This window comes from Drosophila persimilis, unplaced genomic scaffold (genome assembly GCF_003286085.1).
Source record: "Drosophila persimilis strain 14011-0111.01,24,50 unplaced genomic scaffold, DperRS2 tig00000002-arrow-pilon, whole genome shotgun sequence".
In the NCBI taxonomy this organism is placed as follows: domain Eukaryota; kingdom Metazoa; phylum Arthropoda; class Insecta; order Diptera; family Drosophilidae; genus Drosophila; species Drosophila persimilis.
In genome coordinates this window covers 19,528,508-19,546,472 of record NW_020825289.1, presented here as the reverse complement: position 1 = coordinate 19,546,472, position 17,965 = coordinate 19,528,508, and the positions used below count along the sequence as shown (strand labels likewise).

Below are 17,965 nucleotides of genomic sequence, written 5' to 3'. Positions count from 1 at the left end.
ATAACCCAAATATACATATATATGTATGAGAGACACCTAGGAGATTATTTTGGCCATATATAATAAATATGAGCTGGTAGTCAAATACTGTTAACCCTCTACCAAATGGCATTCCTTGTGTATTGATCATTTAATATTAGGTGATGGTTTTACTGGTGATGTTTTTTATGGATAATCATTTTTGGATCAACAAAACGTTCTAAATTCTGGGCAAAAATTCTACACCATTTTTCGTTTGGATTATATTATGATAAAAAAGTTAGTGTACCTTGCTGCAGTAGGTAGAACAGTTGGTACTGCCATAGGAACGGTATTCGCTTGCATTGCTCAGTAATTTAATCCATTTGATTCGATATATTTGGCACCCGGAAAGTGCTCAAGATCTTACGGCACAATTGAATCCATTCGGTCGTCTTTTTTTATGAAACCGGTCATGGCTGGCGTATCACCCACACGTTGACAGCGAACAAGAACCTGCTACTTGTATGCGCAGTGGCGCTCCATTATGTCATAGTTGGAACTTACTTTCTTACATTACATGTTTCATACATTTCAGCTTGTGTCAGGGTGAAAATTTTAATAAACAATACTAAAGTCGATATTTTCGAATATTAATACTCGATCACTTTGATATTGTTCGATATTATGTTATCGTTTCGGCTGTGTCTTCTAATGTTATCGATCTCATCTCATCTCTATAGGCGCGAAGTTCAAATGTGCACCCAATTTTGCTTTCTGTGCTAATTGTAGACAGATTTGTAAGAGCCATGTGGCTTCCATGTCTTCCTGTGCTCCGAAAAATATCCTTGATCTTTGGAAAAGGACTCTAACATTCTTAGCCATACATATTTAGTTTTCTGGGCTGTTTTCGAGCCAAAAAATTTTAATTTGCAAAGAAGGTAACTTTGACTCATTTGCAGGGCGCCCTTACGGTTCTATTTCTCCCACAGCAGCACACAGAGCAGATCGGCTGACAAGAATCGAACCAGAAGCCTCCCACATAATCAGGCGCCTGAGAGCCACTCGAATTTCCCCGCCTTACGGTCGCCGTCGTCGGAAAACCAACATTCGATTCGCGACAATCAGTGACTGGCTGTAGCACCCAGCAACTAGTAACCAGCACCCCACGCTGGCGTTTCGAATTTCCTGATGGATCAGATTGCTTCGATTTCTCATTAAATGTTTATATTAATAAAAAGCTGGCGCAGCTTTCCTACTGTGGAAACTTCTGCAACAATAAGTGTGAGGGATCGCATGTGCGTGAGTGTGGGACATCCTGTTGAATTTCCTTGTTTTCCTAGAGTTTGGTTTGATCCAAAATCCCAGCATATAAAAAACCTCAAGATCAAGAGACAGAATGGAAGGCACCAAACTAAGTGAACTTCTTAGAGAATACCTATACTAAAAATTTTCAGTGAAATACAAATAGGGAATCTATTTTTAGCTAATATTCATAATTGGCTCATAATAGAAGCCCACAAAGTGATTCGTTTTTTTAGACAGTCAGCTAAAGCTGGGTCCCGAAAAGACCCCCAAAACGGAAGAAAGAGAGCAGATAGCCTACGTGCGAGGAGAAAGATGTGGATCACATTTGTACTTTATTATTTCTCAAAAGCTGTGCGCTATTTGTTTATTGTTTAATTTTCGTTGTTTAAACTATTGTCCAAACCGTAACCTAAGCAAACTTCATCCACTAAAAGCCCAAATCAATATTTGCCTCCTTTTTCGGCTACTATTCATAATTGGTTCATAATTGAAGGCCAACAAAAAGTTAAGATGGTCCAAGAAACACAGCTTACATAAGAAGAAAGAGCCCAGAACAGAAGAGCGAAAGAATGGAGAGAGAACAATCTAAGTGAACTTTTGAGAGTCGCCTGAATTGAATGCCAAATCGGGGGCTGTCTTCCCAGCTGTATAATCTAGAAAAACAAGAGGACGGTAGATACAATGCTAAACTGAACAACTAGTTAATATGTTAACTAATTCCGCAAGAACATTGCATTTCAACGCCCTCGCAAAGTGTCACGCGGAGGAGATTTTGTACTCTCCCGAGCTCTTTTTCTCGTCCACGCCCTTACACACTATTACTATTACCTGCAAGAACGATCTCTCTCTCTCTCTCTGTCTCTTCTGAACCGGCCGGCTTACACACACACACGAACACCTGAAATAAGCCTCTCTCCACACAGCCCCATAGCAGGCGAAAGAATGAGCGAACACCAAAACAGGCGACAGAATGATCGGATCCCAAAGCTGGAACAGTGGAAGAGAGCGCAAAGCGGACGCCAAAGCTTGCGACAGAATGCTCGCCCCTACAGTGGGGAGAGAGAGCGACAAAAAGAAGCAGAGAGGCGTGTATATAAAAGCAGCGCTGCCACCCACTGGCCCTCAGTTGCGTGCAATCGTTGCAGTTGATCGATCGGTTCAGTGTCTTGGCATCCCAGTGAGAGAGGGAGATAGCGAGCGTGTGAGAGCGAGAGCGAGAGAGCAAGAGCAAGTCCGCCACCGAACCCCAGCCCAATTTCCAAATAGCCAGCCAGCCCCAGAACGGCAGACCAGTGCCAGAAGTTTTTGACTGCATCTTGAGGTAAGGATTCCAAAGAGTGTGTTGGCCCAGGAGGTCAGTTTTCGGGCACTCCGAATGCGCGAAGTGATGTAATTTACGCACAATCGAAAAAGGTTTACCCTTGCCAAAAATTGGAAAACATTTTCCGAACTCCGCCGAATCGGAAATCGGAAAGCCGAAACGTGTTCGTGTTGGATCGGTTCTAAATATAGGATATGCCATCGCGTATATTCTTTTTGGCTCCGATTGATTGATTTGTGGGTCAATCGATTCGAAGTCGAATCAGTTTTGAACTCGTTTCGCACCCTCACAGTCCTCGCCGGCCACTCGACTCGAATCATTCGCAAGCAAATATGTGAAGGACAACGACGTGTGTGGACCGACAGATCGACTAGAGCCAGAACCCTCTTCGAACTGCATAATAAAGCATATTATAGAATCGAAACGACCGAGTGTTGTCCCCCGTCGACTGTGGAGTGCGTGAACGAATTTCGAAGCGTGAGGTACTCGAATCGGAGCAATCTGAACCATAGTGAACCCCAGATCCCATTCTATTCCACTCGATTCATTCAATCACCATCTGGCTTATCGGAGTGCACCCTTATATAACCCCAAATTGATACCTTGCCGAGCCAAAAAAAAAAGCAGAACTCTAAACAATATTTCCGAAATACTTAAACAGATAATTGAATGTGACGACCATCCGTTATCGCCAATCTATGAATACTATATATGTATACGTTTTGGGTCCCAGACTTGTACATGCCAGTGATAAGGTGCTCTCTAATCTCTAATCGGTCTCCCAATGAATTGTCCATCTGGACAGCCGGATTTTAGTCAGCACGTGACGTATTTCGTTTAGGTTTTCAGGTCCTTGACCCATTAAGTTCCGAAAGATGGCGTTTCCCATGAATTGGATAATCCCTGAATCAATTTCTTGTCCACTCTCTTTTCATTTTGTGACCTTTTCCCACGAATTGCGTCGATTTTGTTGCCAAAGTGACAGATGAAAGAGCCAAAATAGATCAGAAAATCGAAATTTAATTAAATCATGACACCGAAACACTTTCATCTGCTTTCTACCCTCCCCCTGATAGACGGCGACTAAATTAAATTCAATTAGAGCCGCCATGGCAACAAGTGTGAAAGAGCCAGCGAGACAGACCAGACTGACGGATCAAGCGAGAGGGGGACGGACGCAGATAACGCCGAAAAGTCAATTCGATTGTTGCAATTTGAGACACAGAGAATCGAAAATTGCAGCGGAAGAGGGCGGCCAATCGGGCATTCATTACTGAGAGGGGCGCACGGTAGGGGGCAGGAAACTTGGTGACTGACTGGGCACCCTGCCAAAATCTGCCAACGAAGCATGGCAAAGGCAGAGAGATCTGGTACTTTTTGGGGGACTTTAAACCGAATCAATCGAAAACTGGTTTACGTTCCACATGGCATCCACAGGAGGATGCCATTCTATCCCATCCCATCCCATCCTCAAGACTGCCCACGTTTGATTATTTATTTATCCGACACATGAACAAAAAAACTGTCGACTAAAATATAAAAAGGGGGCGTCTTCCTCTTCCGAAGCCAGCAACGTTCTTCCAGCAGCGCCAACGCCCCAAAAGATTTTGAGCTTGCCTCAACAATTTGTGGCGTGAGGAGCATCGGGCTGGGGTGCCAGTCTCTTTGATGTGCGTGGGTGTGTTGGTGCCTGCCATGTCTGTGGGACAATCAATGCATTTCCGCTCGCTCGTCTATAGGGAAATACTTGATACACATACATATCTGTCTATACTCGTATTCTTTTTGCCGTATTATGGTAATTATATTTTCTGACAATTGTTGCCATGAGCGAGCTTTCTTGATTTATTGCAGTGGTCTTGAGAAAGAGCCATATATAGAGGAGGCAAGTACCCAGCTTACGTTCCTCAAAAACAGACCATAAGAATTTTATTTTAAAAAAATACTCGCAGTAGTAAAGTTACCCCCAGGTAGGGGTATTTACCCAGCGCAAAATCTTATTCTGCTCATATTCTTTATCTGTCTAAACAGCATCGTATAACTTTACAATCACTTGCTTCCCTTATCACTCACGCATTTCTGACCCACTTCAACGTCAGCAGCAGCACAAACATTTATCAGGTAGTATTCCCCTTATCTACCGATTAGGATTCTCCACAAACACATTTGTGAGAAAAACAAAGTTGCAGATAGTAGAAATTTCAATTCAAAAATATTTCACAATATAGTGAAACTGAAGTCGGATCATTTGTTGTTTTGTTGCAGGAAATTGCATTGAGTTAGCGCAGAAATGGCCGACGAAGCACAAGCACCACCTGCTGAGGGCGCCCCACCAGCTGAGGCCGCCCCACCAGCTGAAGGCGAGGCCCCACCAGCTGCCGAAGGCGATGCCCCACCACCGGCCGAGGGCGAGGCGGCACCAGCCGAACCCGCTGAGCCCATCAAGCACAGCTATACTCTGTTCTACTTCAATGTGAAGGCCCTTGCAGAACCACTCCGCTATCTGTTCGCCTATGGCGCCATGGAGTACGAGGATGTGCGCGTCACCCGCGACGAGTGGCCAGCCCTGAAGCCGAGTAAGTATTTGATGGTTTGAAAGGAGTGATCCTTAATCTAAACTACTCTAATCCGCTATGCTCTATTCCCAGCTATGCCCATGGGACAGATGCCCGTGCTGGAGGTGGATGGAAAGCGTGTGCACCAGAGCATCTCGATGGCCCGCTTTTTGGCCAAGACCGTTGGCCTGTGCGGCGCCACTCCGTGGGAGGATCTGCAGATCGACATTGTTGTTGACACCATCAACGACTTCCGTCTAAGTAGCGAGCAATGTGTGCCCCAGTTTCATGTTCAGTGTCCTTGATTAACTCTTGAATTTTTAATGTATAGAAATTGCAGTCGTCTCGTACGAGCCGGAGGACGAGATCAAGGAGAAGAAGCTGGTCACGCTGAATGCCGAGGTCATTCCATTCTATCTGGAGAAGTTGGAGCAGACCGTCAAGGACAACGACGGCCACTTGGCCTTGGCCAAGGTTCGTAGCAATTCGAAGTACATGTCCATATATCCCATTTGATATGATGTCCATTGTTTAGTTGACTTGGGCCGATGTCTACTTTGCCGGCATCACCGACTACATGAACTACATGGTGAAGCGCGATCTGCTGGAGCCGTATCCGGCTCTGCGTGGCGTGGTCGATGCCATCAATGCCTTGGAGCCTATCAAGGCCTGGATTGAGAAGCGTCCCGTCACCGAGGTCTAAGCGGCCCAACCCAACGAAGTTCGGAGGAAGGAAAAACATTGCACAATAACACACCATACACACACTTTTGCACACATTTTGTTCCTTTTGGCTTGGGATCTAATGGGATCCGCGGAGCTGGCGGTACTTCACACGGGGTTACGTTCGAGACTATAGATTCGTTGACCCGTAGTTCTTTTAGCACATGGCACTACGGATAATTCGTATTTGCTTAATTTTTTCTGTTATAATTCTCTTTGCATGACGCTATATCTATATCTAATTGGATCCGCTCTCGGATCGACTTTCGTTCGCTTAACCATAATGAAAATGATAATATTTATTGCACAGTCTATAATATTTTTGCCTACTTCTAGTACACACTCTATGCGCATCCATACAAACGCCTACTCTAAGTCTATTTCTAAAATCTATATCGTGAACTAATCTTTTAGACTTATTCTATTCTATTGTATTCTATAAAACCGCGAAGAGCTCAAGGCCAATTGAAAAATATTTAACCAGCTACAGCGAAAGCTGAGCAATTACAATTGCACGTCGATTGTTACATTCACTTTAAAATTTTGGTTTCGTACACACATCTCACTTTTAGTCAGCCCCCAGGAATTTTCTTCGTCTTGATCCTGTAAAGATCCCTCTATGAAATCGTTAAAAGACTCAAACAAATAGAACCGGATACTCTCAAAATTATTTATCAAGTCCAACAATTTGAAAAGATTAGATCGTAAAAAGACACCCAACTGTCACAATTTTTTTTACACACCGAATGCACACGCACTCTTGCAATTTTGTAATTGTAATATTAAATATTTTCACCAAACACCTAAATAAACAAAACACCAAAAAAAAAAGGAATGAGCACTTTGAAAGCACGAGATCTCGTTTTATTCCATTGTGAAGGAGTGTCTTTTGTGGGAATTTCATTTGCAATGGCCTAATAAATAAACAAAGAATAGGTCTATCATATAAAGTAACTCGATTTCCTTTACACAAAGTGCATACTGCATAACAAGCGGCTAAAAAATATATTTCAAGTAAACCTAAATACTACATAAATGCATAATTGGTTAGTGGGTTACAGGAGTTTCAAAGGATAGGATATACAGGTATTACTCGTGCTTCCAGTGGGGTGCACGCTTCTCTATGAAGCTAGCGATGCCTTCCTGGCAGTCGCTCAATTGCAGGTTCTCTTCCATTTTCTGGCCAGCAGCCGGATATGCCTCGTTCAAGGGCATGGCCAGCTGCTTGTAGTAGAACTCTTTGCCGAGGCTAATGACGGCTCGGCTTTTCGCATTGATGGCACAGGTTATCTCATCGATCTCTCGGTCCAGATCCTCCGCCTGGACCACCCTGGACACCATGCCGGAAATGAACGCCTCTTCTCCGGTAACGGGCAAGCCAGTCATCAGCATGTACGCAGACTTGGGACGCGACATCACACGGGCAATGGCCACACCAGGAGTCGAGCAGAAGACGCCCACGCCAGCTCTGCAAAGATGCAATGATTACATGGACGTTGAATAGCTTAATCGCTTACCCCGGCGTGGAGAATTTGCTGGTCTTGGAGCAGACTACAATGTCGCACGAGACTGCAAGCTGACAGCCAGCTGCAGCCGCATAACCATTCACCTTGCCTATCACCGGCACCGGAAGCAGCTGTATGTCTCGTATGATGTCGGTGAGCTTCTGGAAGACACTCCTCTGAATATCCGGATTGCCGTGCAGTTCCTTGAGATTGTGGCCAGCGGACCAGATTTTGCCATTTGCCGAGAGCACGACACAGCGCAGTTTCACATCATCCTTGTCCTTTACTAGGGCATTCTGTAGGGCACACATCATGTCCATCGAGAGGGAGTTCAATGTGCGAGGATAATTCAGTGTTATCTCTCGCACTCCGTTCGCTTCCTTGACCAAAACCAGCTCTGGAGCTTGGCTTTGGCTGCTGGCAAGACGAAAGACCTGTCCATATGCACCTGTTGCATATCTGACGGTTTTAACTTGTAATTTACGAAACATTTGGATTTGACTTCAGTTGCCAAACAGATGACCGCTATACATATACTTTTCGTCAGGTGGCACTGTTGATAATTACGTCTCTGTGTAGTTCCCATGTAGCAAGTGGATATGCTCTCAAGTACCTCGCGGGCTTGGCGAGGTGGAAACAATAACTGTTCAGTTAAAAAAAGAAAACTGTTTTGTTTTAAAAATACATATATTAATTTATTACCTGTTTCTTTTCTACTTCGCCCCAAACGTAAACATTAAAGCCTATTTCGCGAGCGAACAAAATAAGGCATGAACAAAGTAAAGCACAGACGTTAAAAGTTGTATCAATTTCAGAAGAAGAGAATTTAGAGCCATTTCCCAGACCACATCCAATTCAAATTCGTGATCAGCATCGAATTCCAGATCTCAATTTTTTCAAAAATGACGGAAAAATGTCATATCAAAAAGTGGATACGGAGGTTTTTCACACTGGCGCTTTTAATAACTTTTTTTGCTTAAGCCCTAATTTAAAAACAATGCAATAAAAGGTAGTACTTAAAATTATTCAGTCTTGTAGAAAATGTATTTATCAATCGCTCAAAAACGAGGAATATGTAAAATAGAACTTGAATCGGCAGTTTATTTTTTAAATGAGACGGTATATTTTGGTATTTTTTTGAATCGGGTAGAATCTGTAATAACCGGTTCACAGCACTGAGTCCCATTCCATACACACATACCCTGGGGGAAATGGATGTTATATAATTGAGAATATGTTTGTCATCCCAGGCAAAAACAATTTATTTTCAATATATTTTAATATTATTCGATATTAATTATAATATTATTTTCAATATTTCAACGATATTTTAAAGCTTATTGTCTTCTTGCAGAGACCAAGAAAAGGTATCAGGATCGAAATCATATACATGAATATGTCTAAAAAATGTCAATTTGAGAAAAGGTCTTTATTAGTTACGTTTTATCTTCATATCAATATTTATACTTTCATAAAAATTTAACAAAATAGGGTATACAAAGGCCTATACTACGGCTTACACGCAATATAGCGACTCTTTTTTTGTTGAACTGTTTCGTTTAAACCTTTTTTACAACAAATACAATAAAAGCAAGGATTAAAAACTATTCAATCTTGTAGAAAATTTATTCATCAATGGGATAAAACTATGTGGGCATTGCTGAGAGATTTAGTTAGTCAGCATTATTCAATGGAATATCAAAATTGAGCAATTTCCTATTTCGTTTGTTTTGATTGACCTATTTCGCTACTTGTTTTTTGTTTGACTTATTTCGCTAAAACGTCTTTTTACGCAAAATGCAATAAAAGCAAGTATTAAGAATACACCAGTTAAATAGAAAATTGATTCATCAATCGTATAAAACTATGTGGGCATGGCTAAATGTTCTATATAGCTAGTAATATTCGACGAATTATCAAAAACGAGAAATATGCATATCAGAACTTGACTTCGTCAGTATATTTACGGTATATTTTTAAAACGAGACGGTATATTTTTGAGGGTCTTATCCATAAGCGGCGGTCACACTGCACTGCTAGCGTGTGTTGCTTCTTTGGTTGAAAAATATAATTAAAAATTTATTCTAACTACTGGGATATTCTACAAAACGAGGTGAGTTAGGGTCCAGCTTAGCGGCTAAGTTTTTAGCCGGAAGAAGTGTTTTCAATAAAATATTCATCCGAATTCGGGAAAAAAATGCGGCTTGAAAGAGCGCGTCATGTTCTGAAATCGAGTGAAATGCGTTAGAATGTAGTCGAATTTGCAGTGGTTTGAAAAATCTAATAATATTCCAAGTTAGTAACTAATTTTCTTTAATACATTTTCCCAGCGCTAGACCCAAGCAGCACCAAACACCAACACCAGCACATACACTCAGTATCGCGCGGCAGCGGTGGCGGCATCAAAAATAAAATACCGAAGAAACACAAAAAAGAAAAATTTGCAAGGTGTGTGTGTGAGTGTTTGTGTGACGTCGAGGACCGTGTCTTGCCTTGGTGCGTGCGCTCTAGTAGGGACACACACAGAACACCGACGCCTGTGCGAGTATTAGTGTATCCTTTGGCATTTCTGAGAGCTTGGTTGGAGTGACACGAGCGCGAGCTGAGCGAAAAGTGTACGCTTCTACCAAAAAATAATAAACAAGTTCAGCGTAAAGCGGCGTGAAACCCCAGCAGGAAACCCCAATAGCCAAGCCGCACTCTGCAATGGAGAAGAGAATAGAGTTGGAGCGGCGAGCACGGAAGGCGAACCAGGTGAGTTTAGTTATATGCTTGCAGCCGAAAACCGCGCAAAAATCCTTTACATTATGTGATTACACAAAAATTTTCATTCAAATTCCCTTTTCCGTGTCCGTCTCTGTGATTGTGTTTGTCCTATGTGTATGTGTGTATGGCAGCAGTGCAGCAGCAGCGGGGCAGTTACAGCAACTACGCCATCATGTAAATCTAGTTTCAATTTGTGTCGATGTCGCCCGTCTCGACGCCATATAAAAAAGATTGCTGGAAGAAGAAGCAGCAGCAGAAGCGACATCCATCGTCAACAACGAGCAGGCGAACGAAAAAATTGATCGCCATAAGCAAATTCTACACACATGAGATTGTCGTGTGGTGTGTGTACGTACGTATGTAGGTACTTATGTATGTGATGCCGGACAGTGTTGCCATGTGCGCGCAATTTTGCGCCTTTGCTTTTGTTCAAAACTGCACCTTTCCTTTACAATTACCAATTATTTCGTGTAATAGGAAAACCTAGAGAGCATGTGTGCATGTGTGTCTACATCTACTCTATGTTTATGTGTGTATGTATATGTATGTATGTATGCAAATCAGTGCCGCCGATCGTGTGTGCACCTGAAGTTCGGTAGTCTAGACAGCTGGCAATGCTGCTACTGCTGCTTGTTGTTGCTCTGTCTGTGGCTTTTCGTGTTGTTGCTATTGTTCTGCCGGCCTTCAATTGTGACAAACACTTCAACAGGAGAGTGTGTTTGTGTGTGTGTACGTGTGCTGCATGTTGTAATTTCAGGTTATTTGATACCAAAATGTATCTATAACAACATTATAGCGCGCATCATCCATACGCAAGAATCAACCACGCACACACACGTACACAAATACGCACAAAAGACACACAATCCCGACATACATAAGTACATGCACACGCCAAGAAACGTATGCACAAAATAATCGACACATCTAGCATTGGACATGGATGGCAGGGAGGCATACACATATTGACTGCGCAGTCATAATACTTTTATGCTCGACGCCGCCTCCACCTTCTTTTGTCCACTTTACAAATCCGGCTGTCGCCGCTCTCTATTCCTTGTTTACACCTGCATACCGCATAGCTTTCTCTCGCTCGGGCCATCAGCACAAGAAAGACAAAGTCTGGTCTGTCCGTTTGACTTTTTGCTGCTCATTAATAAACATGCGCTCTGGCAAGCCTACTCAATAAGTGGACAGCCCTCCCACAACCACCCACACTGCAGCCCAGTGGCTACCACCACGAACATCATGAAAAAAAGCAGCAGCGACGCATACGCACACACATGCAATCTGAAGCAAAATTAAGGCTTGAAGCGAGGGAGGGGGAGATGTCATTTAGCTACATAACTGCTTCGCCGGCAGAAGGAAAGAGATAGACCTCTGTGTTGTTGTTGCAAGCGATACTTGTGTAATCTAAATTGAACGGATCAGCCTCAAATACTCTCACGTACACAGATGCAATGCGTATTCTTTGCTTATCTATCAGAGCCATAGGGCAGGAATAACTAAACGCTTACAGAGGCGCAACAACTACATACTACGTCACTGTCAAACATGTTGTGGCTGCTATTGCCTTCTCGTACCCCAGCCTCCCCTACATTTAAATCCATTTGTTTGTCATGATATCAGCATTTTGTTTGCTCTTTGCGCATTCTGCTTGGCGGCGTGTACGCTCGCACTCACACACTCGCACGTACAGACATACACACACACACACGCATGCAAGATATGTTACATAAACGCGCGTTGCCACTTTTCTGCCTCTGGGTTGTGGCCCTGATGCGCAATTTGTGGCAAAATGTTTCACGCAGCACTCCCAAATGTTTACCAAATCTTTTGGCAGTAACGCCATTTAGTGCATTATGCTAATGACGGCAGATTTACATTAAAAAAAAAAAAACTGCGTTTGATCGATTTTTGCGTATGTATTGCTCTTCATTTTTTTTCTTCCTGCGTTTGCACACGTTCACACAGACATGGCGGCGCTACTGAAATGTAGAGGTGCCGCTGGTTGATTATCGATATACTCTCTATCGATACTAGGGATGCAATTCATTCGAATCGATGAAAATGAAAATTTTGATGTTTCTCCCGAGGAAACGTCAAAACAAGTTTTGTAAAAATCAATTTCGAATTTTCGAATCCAACCATAGTTTTTTGTATTATGCTTATTTCGTTAGCCAATGAGCGATTCAGGATTTAAATAGTCGTGTAATCTATGTATATTGCACTATCGATAGACAAATATGAAATTCGTTTCTTTCTAATTGTTATTTGTACCTTTTTTTTCCGGGACCGACCACAGATCCAAGAGCTGAACCTGGATAACTGCCGTAGTACAAGCATTGTTGGCCTTACAGATGAGTACACCGCCTTAGAATCACTGAGTTTGATCAACGTGGGCCTCACCACACTGAAAGGTTTCCCCAAATTGCCCAATCTGAAGAAGCTGGAGCTGTCCGACAATAGGATTTCGAGCGGCCTCAACTATCTGACCACCAGCCCCAAACTTCAGTATCTGAATTTGTCTGGGAATAAAATAAAGGACCTAGAAACACTGAAGCCTTTGGAGGAGTTCAAAAGTCTAGCTGTACTGGATCTGTTTAATAACGATGCCACTCAAGTGGATAACTATCGTGAGAAGATATTCAAGATGTTGCCATCGTTAAACTTTTTGGATGGGTTAGTATCGGATTGGCCAGTCTCCTTTTTGCAAAGATATTTAATTAACCAACTTCAATACTTTAATTCCAGCTTTGATTGTAATGACGAGGAGGCGCAGTCGGAGGGAGACGACGATGAAGAGGTCAACGGGAACGATTCTGAGGAAGAAGGTATGTATATAGCTATGTAGATAAAGAAGTGGGGAGATTACAGACCTATCATCAAGATTTGTCATATATATTTGTTTGCATTGTCCGACTTCAGTTAGTTATCGCTAAATTATTATGATACAAAATGGTGCTTAGTCTCGAAATCGGTTCTTCCATCTGTATTCACAAAACGCATCTCAACCTCAGCTTCTGTCGCCTTTCAGATAAGCGCAATGCATTCTGTTTGAATGGGTTAGAAATCGATTTAGACGAGCTCGAGGAGCTGGAGCAGCGCGTAAAGGCGAAAAAGAGTTTGCAGGAAAAACCACCTGCGCCCTCAGAGGACACTGAAGTAGACGAATTAGATGAATATTTAAAAGAATTGCAGCTGAGAGAATCGAAAGCAGCAACAGACCGACAATCTGTGATAGAGGCAGACCCTGCAACAATTCAACGACCAAATAGAAACCCAAACATAAATTTCGCAATCCTACTCTATTGGTTTTTAGCAATTTTAAATCTGGCCAATGCAACATATTGTAAGCATTGTCTCCCTATATTTATTTTCAATTACAATTCTCCTTGTATTGCTTATTGCATTGCAGTTTCCGGGGATGATGACGAAGAGGATGGAGACAGCGATGACAGTGATGAGGATGGCGACAATGGCGAGGTCTCCCTGTCGGAGGTGTATAATGATGATTTGGAGGAGGACAATTCCGACTGGGAGGAGGGGGAGGGTGGAGGCGACGACGATGAGGAGGACTCTGATATTGATGACGCCGATGGTGAAGCAAATGAGTCGAGCGCTTCACTGAATGCCTCCAAGAAGGAACCCGAGAAGACGGGTGAGTGAATTGCTGCAAAGCCTTTAGCACCAAACTGGTTCTTTATCCTTAAATTCTGAATTTTACAGATGAGTCGCAAGCCAGGGGCAAAAAGAGAAAGCACGATGGCTAAGCTCTTGATCTATCGCTGTATCGTCTTTGTACGTTTTAAATTTAAATACACCGACACTGACATATACACACGGCAACACACATCATGTTTTGATAGAAAAAAGATGACTAAAAACCATTAGGAACCCACATTTGTTTCTTTAAAATGTAAGCTAACTAGATCGAAAACAGACACAGAAGAATAAGAAAATGGAGAACGTACTAATCAAAACAAAAATACAAAACAAAATAAGAAATATGTTTAAGCGAACACTAAGAAGTGAGGAAAAGAAACCAACAAACACACACACATTACATTACTATAGCCTCATCCGAAGCCAGGATCCAACTCCAATTAAGTAAAATTTGTCAATATGGAAAATTGCTTGAAAAAGTTGTAAAATTGCTTAGCATTAAGTTACAAAATCTATAACTATGAACTATGTACAATTTGTCGGATCGAGTCGATCCTCTCCCATCTAGCGTTTCAACAAACAACACAAAACAAAGCCAATTGCTTGTATCATCAGAAAAAAAATTACGTTCTTTTTTTAAACTTTCAACTTTTTCAATGTTTTGCTGTCTACACAATTACTGCTAAGAACTTTTAACTAACTCTTAAGTCATTCCTTCTTTGAATGTAGATAAGTTAAGCGAAATCTACTTTCCCCTCCCGATTCGCGGGTAAACGAACGCAAGTCCGGCCCACAGTTTACAGCATTTTCATTGTTATCCATCTCTCTAGCCTTACCTTACCCTCTATATGTATCCATTATTATATATCTCTCTATTCACTTCACCCCCGCCCCACATACTGTTAAGTAAAACGAAATGTTTTTCACTGATTGAGGCACATCAAACTACATAAACGCATGTGTTTTAGGACGGAATTTTCTTTTAATAAACAAGTACGAGTATGCAACAATTACAATTAACGAAGGGCCCACATTTATTTAGCCATAATCCATTCGAAATGTACATACATTTCTCAGATGTGTTTTGTACAATCCCCCGCCCCCATTGAAATTGAAATACATAAACTAAAGAATTTTAATCCGCATTTTTTTTATTTCGATTGTTAGTGGTTTAATTACTAACTATACAGAATATACTCTTAGGTGTGCCAGTTCATACACAGAACGTGAGCCCATGGGGACAAGATTCCTGTTGCGCGAGGCTGTGGCCTTTGGCATGGACCTTTGGGTCCGGCCACTGCCATGGCCCTCATTGCGTCCCACGCTGTTTTCTTCTTTCCCGTCCGCTTGCCGTCGGTACAAGGGATGTGCTCTTGGTTGGACTGTGCAGCCACTGGTTGTCCTGCTGCGGGTCATAGCCATTTTCGATTCACGCCCACGGGAAATAATGTCAGCAACCCATGTCCCACTCGTACGCCGCCGAATCAAACGCTGCGAGACGCGTAAGTTAATCAGTATACATAATTGTGGATAATATTAAAATATATCTTCCTTCACAGAGAACTTACGAGTATGTACCCTACGCTTTGCCACAAATCGAGCCGTATTCGATTTCCCCCTACCAGATGGAGTCCTATCCAATCATTACCGAGGCGTATTCGAGACAGACCGAGGCCCATACCAGCAGGACAGAAGCGCACCCCTTGCAAGATCCGAACCCAACAAGCCATCGTCATCCTTCGATCTGGCCATCGATAACAAGGACTTTGAATATGGAAACCAAGGGAGGGGGTAGATAGATATAGTTGTTAGGTTTAAGGATATACGTATATATATATTTAGATAGTATATGCAAATGTTTTCCACTTATTTATTTCTTTATACTAAGCTAAGTATCGATGAATAAAACTATTGAAAAATCATCCTTGTATGGGGGAGAAAACTAAATATTTTTGATGGGGGAAAGTGTCCTTGATCCTTGATAAGGACTCCATTAAATCAGGGACATTTTTCCGATCACAGGAAGCAGTCGCACGCCTATATCGGCCCACAAATAGCCTAGAAAACTAAATGTGTAATGTTGGGGTTGCTGGAGTCCTTACCGAAGGATCAAGGAGATTTGTTTAATCCCTGCGGGCAATAGCATGCAAATGTCTATAGCAAATATCCTTGACCCTTAGTCCTTGATACGGAATGCATTAGATCAAGAAAGCAATTTCAATCACAGGAAGCCGTCGCACGTTCCGATCGGACTAGAAATTGTGGAGAGAGAGAATTTCTAAGAAAATAAATTCTAAAAAACCCAACGACCTTCTGCTGATTTCTGTTCGCCTGGTATCCCAGATTTTAAATTCTCGTTTTCAACCATTTTAAGCAGCCAAAGAAAATATGAAAAAACTGAAAAATAAATTTAAGAGAAATTAAAAAAAACTAGCGACTTTCTGCTGATTTCTGTTCGCCTGGTAACCCAGGTTTGAGATTCCCGTTTTTGGCTATTTGAGCGGTCACAAATTGAAACAAAAAATACAACAAAAAACATTCTTTTACAACAACTTTTGTTGTTTTCTTTGTTATTTGTGGTCCGATCTAGACGTGCGTACTCGGAATAGCTTCCTTGAACTAATTCATTCCTTATCAAGGACCAAGGATCAAGTATATTTGCTACAGACATATATATTTTGTTTTCTCGCTTATTTGTGAGCCGATCTAGGCGTGCCACGGCCCGCTGGGATCAGACAAATCTCCTTGATCCTTCGGTAAGGACTCCAGCAACCCCAACATTACACATTTTCTAGGCTATTTGTGGGCCGATATAGGCGTGCGACGGCTTCCTTTGATCGGAAAAATGTCCCTGATTCAATGGAGTCCTTATCAAGGATCAAGGACATTTTGCCCAATCAATGTGGGCGTGCCACGTTGTTTTGTAATCGGAATAGTTTCCCCGGTAGAGGATACAGCAAGGATGGTTTTCTAATAATTTTATTTATCATAACTTAGCTTAACATAAATAAATAAACAAGTGGAAAATATCTTATCTGTTATATAAATGAATAGACGCGTATGTATATCCTTAAACCTAACAACGATATCTATATAGATTGGTTTCCCTTGGTTTCGAAGGATCGAAGGATGACGATGGCTTGTTGGGTTCCGATCTTGCAAGGGGTGCGCTTCTGTCCTGCTGGGATAGGACTCGGTCTGTCTCGAATACGCCTCGGTAATGCTTGGTAATGCTGGATGGAGTCCTACATCTGGTAGGAGGAAATCGAATACGACTCGGTTTGTGGCAAAGCGTAGGGTACATAGTCGTAAGTTCTCTGTGAAGGAAGAGATCATTTAAAATAATCATTATGATTTGGCGGCTTATGAATGGGAGGGTTGCTGACATTATTTCCGTGAACCAAAAATTCGGCTGCGGCGCTTTGGTAGCCGAAGACCCTGTGATCTAATCTAGACAGTTCGTCTGCAACATGTTCGGTGTATGAACTGGCACATCTACGAATATATACTGTATGGGGTTACTGGTTTAATTGAGTTGAGATCGATTGTTGCGCGGGAATACATCGCGTTGCAAATGGTGCATTCCGCGTCCGCGGGCACACTGATTTGTATTTTTAGTATTTTCCAATGCACCAATGTAGAAATCGTGTAGAAATGCCATTTACAGCCATATCCCAGGTCACATCGAATGCTAATTCGTGATCAGCATCGAATTCCTGCTCAGTTGCCTTCAAAATCAAAATTTTTTTAACAATGTCGTAAAAAAGGGATAATGGAGGTTTTTTTACACTGGTGCTTCCATGGGGCTTATATGAAAACAGGGCGAACATTTTTGAAACATACATTTGGTAAAGAAGTTAGTGGAAATTGTTTAAACTTATTTTACAAGCAATTCCAATAAAAAGGAGCATTTAAAATGCTGTGGATTTGTAGAAAATTGATTTATCAATCGGATAAAATTACGATTTCAGAGCTGATTTCTTAGCCAGTAATATTAAACCGAATATTAAAATACGAGGAAATGTACAATAGAATCGTCAGTAGACTTACGGTATTTTTTGGTATATTTCTGAGGGTTGCCATATATTTTATCCATAAGACCGCGATAGATCAGGTCACACTGAAACACACTCAAACGAAGCAAAGCGTTGGTAAAAAAGTGA

At 42.0% G+C, this 17,965-nt stretch overlaps 3 protein-coding genes across 5 annotated transcripts; 2 read left to right on the top strand and 1 right to left on the bottom strand.

Moving 5' to 3' along the window:
* Nucleotides 1-2,421: 2,421 nt before the first annotated feature.
* On the top strand, nucleotides 2,422-6,535 carry LOC6592395 (glutathione S-transferase S1). Of its 2 annotated transcripts, none has more exons than XM_002017544.2 (5): nucleotides 2,422-2,587; nucleotides 4,853-5,163; nucleotides 5,236-5,403; nucleotides 5,474-5,616; nucleotides 5,678-6,535. In XM_002017544.2, the coding sequence occupies exons 2-5, from the start codon at nucleotides 4,878-4,880 to the stop codon at nucleotides 5,843-5,845; spliced, it is 765 nt and encodes a 254-aa protein (XP_002017580.1). In that variant the 5' UTR covers nucleotides 2,422-2,587; nucleotides 4,853-4,877; the 3' UTR covers nucleotides 5,846-6,535. The 2 variants fall into 2 exon arrangements, with proteins under 2 accessions (XP_002017580.1, XP_026840935.1); XM_026985134.1 differs by lacking the exon at nucleotides 2,422-2,587 and adding an exon at nucleotides 2,910-3,069.
* Nucleotides 6,536-6,829: 294 nt separating this feature from the next.
* Nucleotides 6,830-7,876, bottom strand: LOC6592396 (enoyl-CoA hydratase domain-containing protein 3, mitochondrial). The gene is made up of 2 exons (XM_002017545.2): nucleotides 7,383-7,876; nucleotides 6,830-7,333 (listed from the first exon to the last, which is right to left on the bottom strand). The coding sequence occupies exons 1-2, from the start codon at nucleotides 7,859-7,861 to the stop codon at nucleotides 6,955-6,957; spliced, it is 858 nt and encodes a 285-aa protein (XP_002017581.2). The 5' UTR covers nucleotides 7,862-7,876; the 3' UTR covers nucleotides 6,830-6,954.
* A 1,911-nt stretch (nucleotides 7,877-9,787) lies between these two features.
* On the top strand, nucleotides 9,788-14,822 carry LOC6592397 (acidic leucine-rich nuclear phosphoprotein 32 family member A). Of its 2 annotated transcripts, XM_026985742.1 has the most exons (6): nucleotides 9,788-10,124; nucleotides 12,442-12,818; nucleotides 12,891-12,970; nucleotides 13,174-13,488; nucleotides 13,555-13,797; nucleotides 13,866-14,822. In XM_026985742.1, exons 1-6 carry the CDS (start codon nucleotides 10,077-10,079, stop codon nucleotides 13,907-13,909), a joined length of 1,107 nt encoding a protein of 368 aa, XP_026841543.1. In that variant the 5' UTR covers nucleotides 9,788-10,076; the 3' UTR covers nucleotides 13,910-14,822. The 2 variants fall into 2 exon arrangements, with proteins under 2 accessions (XP_026841543.1, XP_002017582.1); XM_002017546.2 differs by lacking the exon at nucleotides 13,174-13,488.
* Nucleotides 14,823-17,965: the final 3,143 nt, after the last annotated feature.

Bases quoted from the DNA above. Each gene is read 5' to 3' on its own strand.
- LOC6592395 (XM_002017544.2), top strand. From the start codon at position 4,878: ATGGCCGACGAAGCACAAGCACCACCTGCTGAGGGCGCCCCACCAGCT. The intron at 5,404-5,473 runs GTAGCGAGCAAT...TTTAATGTATAG, and splicing joins CATCAACGACTTCCGTCTAA to AAATTGCAGTCGTCTCGTAC. The intron at 5,617-5,677 runs GTTCGTAGCAAT...TCCATTGTTTAG, and splicing joins GCCACTTGGCCTTGGCCAAG to TTGACTTGGGCCGATGTCTA.
- LOC6592396 (XM_002017545.2), bottom strand. From the start codon at position 7,861: ATGTTTCGTAAATTACAAGTTAAAACCGTCAGATATGCAACAGGTGCA. The intron at 7,334-7,382 runs GTAAGCGATTAA...GCATCTTTGCAG, and splicing joins AGCAAATTCTCCACGCCGGG to AGCTGGCGTGGGCGTCTTCT.
- LOC6592397 (XM_026985742.1), top strand. From the start codon at position 10,077: ATGGAGAAGAGAATAGAGTTGGAGCGGCGAGCACGGAAGGCGAACCAG. The intron at 10,125-12,441 runs GTGAGTTTAGTT...GACCGACCACAG, and splicing joins GAGCACGGAAGGCGAACCAG to ATCCAAGAGCTGAACCTGGA. The intron at 13,489-13,554 runs GTAAGCATTGTC...ATTGCATTGCAG, and splicing joins TCTGGCCAATGCAACATATT to TTTCCGGGGATGATGACGAA.